The sequence below is a fragment of the Nicotiana tomentosiformis genome, chromosome 7 (genome assembly GCF_000390325.3).
Source record: "Nicotiana tomentosiformis chromosome 7, ASM39032v3, whole genome shotgun sequence".
NCBI classification, from domain to species: Eukaryota; Viridiplantae; Streptophyta; class Magnoliopsida; order Solanales; family Solanaceae; genus Nicotiana; species Nicotiana tomentosiformis.
In genome coordinates this window covers 124,377,505-124,385,630 of record NC_090818.1, presented here as the reverse complement: position 1 = coordinate 124,385,630, position 8,126 = coordinate 124,377,505, and the positions used below count along the sequence as shown (strand labels likewise).

Here is an 8,126-nt window from a genome sequence, read left to right as displayed (position 1 = left end):
GAAAAGAATGAAGAACGTTTTGGTCCTGAAGTACCATATCTTAGTGCAATTAGTGCACTAATGTATCTTGCTAACACTACAAGGCCTGACATATCTTTTTCAGTTAATGTATTAGCAAGATATAGCTCTGCTCCTACAAAGAGATATTGGAATGAAATTAAACACATATTACGGTATCTAGAAAGGACTACCGATATGGACTTATTTTATGGTAATGATTGTAGTCCCGATCTTGTTGGTTATGCCGATGCTGGGTATTTATCTGACCCACACAAGGCTCAATCTCAAACTCGCTATGTGTTTACATGTGGAGACACTGCAATATCTTGGCCATCGACTAAGTAATCAATCGTGGCTACTTCATCTAATCATGCTGAGATAATTTCTATTCATGAAGCACGTCGAGAATGTGTATGGTTGAGGTCTATAATACACCTTATTCGAGACAAATGTGGTTTGAAGTGTGACAAACTACCCACAATTTTGTATGAAGATAATACATCATGCATAACCCAATTAAAGGGAGGATTCATAAAAGGAGATAAGATAAAATACATTTCACCAAAGTTATTTTTTACGCATGATCTTCAAAAGAATGGTGATATCAATGTGCAATAGATCTGTTCAAGTGATAATATGGCTGATTTGTTTACCAAATCTCTACCGACGTCAACCTTCAAGAAACTAGTGTACAAGATTGGGATGCGAAGGCTCAAGGATGTGAATTGATGCTCTCATCAGGGGGAGTTAATACGCTGTGTACTCTTTTTCCCTTACAAGATTTTGTCCCACTTGATTTTCCTTGTAAGGTTTTTAATGAGGCAACTAAAAAGCGTATTTCTAAACATGTGTACTCTTTTTCCTTCACTGAGATTTTTTTTTCTAATAAGGTTTTAACGAGGCATATTATGTATGGACATCCAAGGGGGAGTTTTATAAGAAATTATGGTGGATGTCTATCTTCCTCCATGATCTTCCCCTCAAATGCTTAATGACATATTTCTTCATTTTTCATGCCTATATAAAGGCATTGTAATAGATGGAAAGAACACACAATTAAAGAAGAAATAAAATCTCCTCTCTTTCTCTCTATATCTCTTAGTTTGTTTTTCCTTGTTATATATTGTTACTTTGAGCTATATTTCATAACATAATTAACTTTTTGAGATATTTCTAAACGAACAAGTTATTAGCTACAACAGATAAAGTTAGTCTAATAGAATAAATATTTTTATACTGATATATATATAAAACTTAAATTTTATTAACTTTAAGATAAAATCGGTTCTTATCCCATTCAATAGACCAAAACACATGTTTCTCAAAATTTTACTTTTTTTCCCAATATAATGACGCCTTTAAGAAAAACTAATCTATTTCACAAAAAAGGAGGCAATAAAAGAAGAAAAAAGGAAATCCCATTTCCGCGCCCATATTAAATCAAAATCAAAAAAATAAAAAAGAACCCCCCAAAAAACAGTCACTTTACTCATATTCACCAACTTCTCCTCACTCCACTACTTCCGCCGCCGGCCACCGTACATCCGCCATGGACGACGGCGACAAAAGAGCCCTAGATCTAGTCAAAGAACTAGTCCACCGCTTACTCTCCACTTCTCCACCTCCCCCCACCCCCAATTCCTTAAACCCTAACCCTAACCTCCCTTCAGATCAACAGTTCCACCAAGCTTTAAGATACGCTATTCGCATACTCTCCAGTCGAATGACGCCTTCAATTGCTGCCGATGAGTCCGCAATGGCTGAGTCCATCAAGCGGCGGTTAGCTACTCAAGGTAAATCCTCTGATGCCCTCACTTTTGCTGATGTTTATTCCAAATTCTCGTCGAAAACTGGACCTGGAAGTGTGAAAAACAAATGGGCTGTTTTATATTTGCTTAAAACTGTCTCTGAAGATCGTAAAATTCAAAAACATCAGTCTAATAGTGTAGCTTCTAGTGGGTTTTTAAGCTCCGCATTGTCGGGTGGGTTACCTGAATTGGTTGGAAGTGAATCGAATCGTAATTTGAATAATTTGAAGGGTAAATTGGGGAAAATAGAGAAGGGCTATGTTGATGGTGGTTTGAATGATGAATTTAGGAATTTGAATTGTTTAGGGGATAATTCGAGGAGTTTGAGGGGTAGAGGTGATGTAGGGAAGGGATGGAGTGGAGGGGTTTTGATGGTTTCTAAGGATCCGGAGAACTTGCGTGACATGGCCTATAAGGAGTTTGTGGATTTGTCGAAGGAAGAGAATGAGGTATCCGAGGAGGTTTTGGTGAGGGATGTGTTGTATGCTTGTCAAGGGATCGATGGGAAGTATGTGAAGTATGATAAGAATGCTGATGGCTATGTGTTGCCTGATTGGATGAAGGTTCCGAGGGCTACGAGGAGTGTAGTTAGGAGGCTTTGTGAGCTCGGCTGGTTGTTTAGGAAAGTTAAAGGGTATATCTCCGAGAGTATGGATCAGTTCCCTGCTCAAGATGTAGGCACGGTTGGACAAGCGTTTTGTGCTGCGTTGCAGGATGAGCTTTCAGAGTATTATAAATTGTTGGCAGTGCTCGAAGGGCAGGCAATGAATCCGATACCGTTGGGTTCAGGGGGTGCGTGTTCGGGAAATTATATGTCTCTAAGAAGACTGTCGGTTTGGTTCGCTGAGCCGATTGTGAAGATGAGATTGATGGCTGTTTTAGTTGATAACTGTAAGAGCTTGAAGGGTGGGGCTATGGCTGGTGCAATTCACATGCATGCTCAGCATGGTGATCCACTTGTCAACGATTTCATGAAAAGGTTACTGCGTCGGGTGTGTTCGCCTCTTTTTGAGATGGTGAGGAGATGGGTACTTGAAGGAGAGCTTGAAGATATATTTGCTGAGTTTTTCATTGTGAGTCGAACTGTCAAAGACGAGTCCCTTTGGGGAGAAGGTTACCGCCTTCATGCTTCCATGCTTCCTGCTTTTATTTCCCAATCTCTTGCCAAACAGATTTTAAGGACTGGCAAGTCAATCAACTTTCTCAGAGTTTGTTGTGATGATCGAGGTTGGGCTGATGCTGCAACAGAAGCAGCAACAGCTGTTGGAACTACAACCACGAGAGGAAGTCTTGGATATGGTGAAACTGATGCACTTGAATCTTTGGTTACAGAAGCAGCAAAAAGAATCGATAAGCATTTACTTGAACTCATGCACAAAAGATACATGTTCAAGGAACATTGTCTTGCCATTAAGCGCTATTTGCTTCTCGGTCAAGGTGATTTTGTACAATATCTAATGGATATTGTTGGTCCTGAGCTTTCTGAGCCGGCTAATACTATCAGCTCATTTAAGCTGGCAACCTTGTTGGAGAGTGCTGTCACATCGTCTAATGCGCAGTATGATGGCTGTGATATACGGTCTAGATTAAGGGTTAAGATGATGCCACATAACACTGGAGATAGAGGGTGGGATGTATTTTCTTTGGAATACGATGCAGGTGTTCCTTTAAATACAATTTTTACAGAGTCTGTAATGACAAGATATATAAGAGTCTTCAATTTCTTGTGGAAACTCAGAAGAGTAGAACACGCACTAACTGGCGCTTGGAAGATCATGAAACCAAATTGTATCACTTCCCATTTCTTCTCCAAGTTGCCCCAAGCTGTTAAATTCCAGTTGATTTTAACTTCAAGAAAGTGTCAAGTTCTTTGGGATGAGATGAATCACTTTGTTTCTAATTTGCAGTACTACATCATGTTTGAAGTTTTGGAGGTCTCGTGGTCTAATTTTGTGAAAGAAATGGAACTAGCTAAAGACCTTGATGATCTTCTTGCTGCGCATGAAAAGTATTTGTTTTCAATTTTAGAGAAGTCTTTGCTTGGAGAACGTTCTCAGGATCTTAACAAGACACTCTTTGTTTTATTTGACCTAATATTGCGTTTCCGAAGTCATGCAGATCGACTCTATGAAGGCATTAATGAGTTGCAATCAAGGTATTGATCTTTTCCCTTCATCTCTATATTAAATTTGGATTTTGAGTTTATAGTTATTTTTAATGTTTCTAACAGCTTGTTTCTCCTCATAAATTACAGGACTGCGGAATCATCAGCTAATTCTCGTGATAAAGTCAAGTCACGGGGAAAATCAAATGATAAATCGTCAGAACCAGGGTCATGGCTTGGTGAAGGCCGAAAGGCCTTCACTCAACGTGCTGGAGAATTCCTTAGAAATATGGGAAATGATATAGATGCAATTGGAAAGGATTATGCAACCATCTTTGAGGGGTTCATTTCACAGTTGCCTGTGCAGCAGCACATTGATTTGAAGTTTCTCATGTTTAGGCTCAACTTCACTGAGTTCTATAGTCAGCTACACCCAATTACAAGAGGAAATCTTTTTTAGCATCGTCACTATTACACTTACTGATTTGCAGTTTGAAATTTGTAGTGCTCTTTCATCACCTGCATCCAGTTATAGGGAGGAAGATCTATGGGATCCTGCATATAATGCAGATGTTTCACTGGCTTCTGAAAGTGTTCAGCATGTTTCCATTTGCCAAATAGCTACCATGCACACGATGAAAGACCCTTTTTTGGCCATCTTAACCCAGGCCTACCAGTTTGTATGTCTTTGTTTGGCTTTAGGCATTCCATCTTTCCCGCATCGTTTCGATTCTCCTGGAAGTTTTTCCACATCAGGTTCTCTCAACTGTCAGTGTACCTCATTCACCAATACTTATCTTTCTCTTCAGAAAGCACTTTTAGCTTGTGCTTTGTTGATTGAGCGGAGAGGGTGGATTGATGTTACTAACCATCGTGCGACATTGTAGTTCTGCTGGGGTTCTATTTGTTTGTTTATTTTATTTTTTTTGGCTGCTATAGCAAGCGGCTCAGAGCTTGTATATCTGTAAATGTAGCTTTTGTTCTAAAATTAGTAAATCTTGATTTGCTGAATACTGACTAGTCAATCAGCTTTTCCTTTTCATTTGCTTGTACTGTCTCAATGATTAGAAGATAATGATAATTGGGTTTCCAGTCTGTTGCTTCATTTACTATTGCTTTTGTTGAAATGGACACTTGTGAGTTCTTCCATTCTCTTTTGCGTAACAGTATATCTGTTAACTTCTAACAGTACGAATGGTAATTCGTTCAGCGAAAAAATATGTTATTACTATAATTCTGATCTTCCAACAGACTGACCCAAAATAAGTCAATGAAACAATTAACATACAAGTAAGTTCTGTGTTATATAGTTCCATCTATGTTTTAAAAGCAAGGAACTTATAAAAGGGAGACTTAAAATTGGGCTTGTGACACAACTTTGAAGGGGAAAGATGAAAAACTCATTGTCAATATCTCTTTAACTGTACAAGCGAGCATCAGGTTGAGATGGCCGAGTTGGTCTAAGGCGCCAGATTAAGGTTCTGGTCCGAAAGGGCGTGGGTTCAAATCCCACTCTCAACATAAATATTTTTCAGCACTTAACTTTTTGCTAGCCCAGCCCAAGAAAGTCCCTTTTCAGATAGCTCAGCCCAAACCGGTTCAGATGTATTTTCTGGTAAATCCACCAATTTCAGGAGTTGGTTGGAAGCTTACCTGAATATAATATCCCAGTATTCACTATTCTAAAAATACCTTCAAAAGCGACATTTCTTGTTTGGGATCAGTATTCAGTTTAATCTTTCCTACACAAGGAAAAGGCCGAGCAATTAGTTTGACTTGTTTAGATATAGAAGTTTGTGGAGGAAATACTTCAATAATTTCCTTAGCATAGTCTCTAATTGTGAATTAGTTTAGTATGGTGTAATATAATAGTGACATTGTCTTGAATACTTTTTTTTACCGCTTAGAATCCTTTGACTGGCAAGTTTACTGGGGACATTTTATATGAGTTTGGAGGGAAACTGTGATACATTTGGGTTAGTTTCATGAATTTTTTATTTTATTATATTAAAGTCATTAACCTATCTCTTGTAATGAAATTGTCACTCAACTTTACCTAAGTATCACATAAAATCACTAAAAGATAACAAGAAAGATATTTGCTATGATACTTAGAGTGACCTTTTAATTAAATATGTGGGCTTCTTTGTTAAGAAATACTATTATTTTTGTGACATTTTGGTGACATTGTTTAATTTAATTACTTTTTAAGTAAAATATTTTGCTGAATTTGATTGCAATAAAGTAAAAGTTGATTGATATTAATCTCTAAAAGAAAAGAGTAAAATGCACGGTATATATGTACTCTTATTTTAACACATTTAAAAATAATACTTCTAAAGCATAAGAAGGTATAAACAAATAAAAAGGAAACATAAGAAGAATTTGAACCCCATTATATATATATATATATATATATATATATATATATATATATATATATATATATATATATATATATATATATATATATAAACACGAATGTTTGAACACTAAATGTTGAACGACAAAAATATCTCTAAAATATTGACTGACTTTTATACCCTTCAAAATTAAATTAATTTCTTCAAACAAAACAATAGAATATGGGACAAAACTATAACATTCAGTGCATGAAATATAGGAGTTTGAAACTAACTAATACTAGAAATGTTAAAACCATAAAACAACGTGAATCAAGTTATAGTGCCTAAAATATAGGAGTTTGTTACCAACTAATAGTAGAATTTCTTAAAGCCACCTATCATTGGAAAAATATAGAAGAAGAATTTTGTATATGGGTGAAATCGAGCACATGATACATCCTAGCCTCCGACAAGATAAGCCAAGTTCGAGCCATGGCAATAAGGGACCGAAATCGAGCCAAAGTCCCACCGGACTAGAACCCGGGGGCATGACGCCTGCCTTCGAGAATATCGAGGCCATGATCTCGGAGGTTGTCCTAGCCTCGAGCGACTTCGAAGAACATTGTCAGACAATCCAGCATAGCCAACAGAAGGCCGAAATATCCGGGACATGCCAAATATTACGGCAAAGATCTCGGCGCATATCGATAAGGACCGATAATTAGTAAATCATAATATTTTTTACCTTTTATAGAGTTGTACCTAAAATAGGACTCCCCTACTAATAATTCATTTTGACACATTGTAACGCGCACTCAAAAGCAATACATTATTATTTTCTTTGTCTTTAAGCTCTTGTTCTTCTGCTTATCGACACTGGTCGTGGTGAGCCCTGCTCGATGGCAATTATTCCTTCAAGGCTGAAATCATCCGACTCGTGTGGTTTGAATTTATCTTATCTTTATTTACTCAATAGCAACTTAATTTATCACTTTGTGTCAAATTAATCCGTATCCTTAAAACCACTTATAAATTTAATTGTTATCCGATTTTGAGGGTAAACAGTTTGGCGCCCACTGTAGGGCTAAGGATAATAACGGCAATTTGATACAAATTCTCGTAACACACCCTATTTTACACTTGTTCTTTGAAGTGTCTTTGATTCCAGGTTAAAATCGAATTGTCAAACCCACAGTCTCCCCCTCTAAACACGGATACAAAGTCCAACCACCATGACGAGAACAACAATGCAGCACCCGGTAACAAGGTGCCCCTCGTCGATCTTGGAGAAGTTCCCGTGGCAAACCCCATCGACGCCAGTTCACATTTGGCCATCAACACAAATTTGCCTACCAACCCCGAGAGCAGCGTACGCGGGAAAATTCGATCAATTGCGCAGAATACTCGCAATGGAAAAAATAATGGGATCAACTTGCGAGTGATCTTCTAAATGTTACAGGCTCAACAAGCAGTGATAGCCCAGTTGCAGAACCAAAGCCGAACGCTGAGCAGGGATGAACCTGAGCTATCCCGGGAAGTCACCCGCAGAAATGAACCAATCACAGAGAGGTCAAATGAAAATGAATCGGGGACTAACCCCGAGATCATAAAAATGCTCGAGGAATTGACAAAACGGATAGAATCGGGGGAGAAGAAAATCGAAGCCAATGACAAAAAGGTAAAAACCTACAATTCTAGGGTCTATCAAATCCTAGGAGCGCCTATGATATTGAAGGGCATAGGATTTCAAGAAGTTTGTTCAAAAACCTTTTCCTCCGAGCGCAGCGCCGAAGCCGATCCCAAAAAGGTTCCGCATGCTCGAGATTCCTAAGTACAACGGAATGAGTGACCCAAATAAGCATGTGGCCT

The 8,126-nt window shown here is 38.1% G+C and overlaps 1 protein-coding gene and 1 non-coding gene across 2 annotated transcripts; both read left to right on the top strand.

The window, feature by feature from the left end:
* Window positions 1-1,411: 1,411 nt before the first annotated feature.
* On the top strand, window positions 1,412-5,021 carry LOC104100138 (gamma-tubulin complex component 3). The gene is made up of 2 exons (XM_009607307.4): window positions 1,412-3,963; window positions 4,063-5,021. The coding sequence occupies exons 1-2, from the start codon at window positions 1,550-1,552 to the stop codon at window positions 4,370-4,372; spliced, it is 2,724 nt and encodes a 907-aa protein (XP_009605602.1). The 5' UTR covers window positions 1,412-1,549; the 3' UTR covers window positions 4,373-5,021.
* Window positions 5,022-5,352: 331 nt separating this feature from the next.
* TRNAL-AAG (transfer RNA leucine (anticodon AAG)) lies at window positions 5,353-5,433 on the top strand. Its single transcript has one exon. It is a non-coding gene; the product is annotated as a tRNA-Leu (tRNA).
* Window positions 5,434-8,126: the final 2,693 nt, after the last annotated feature.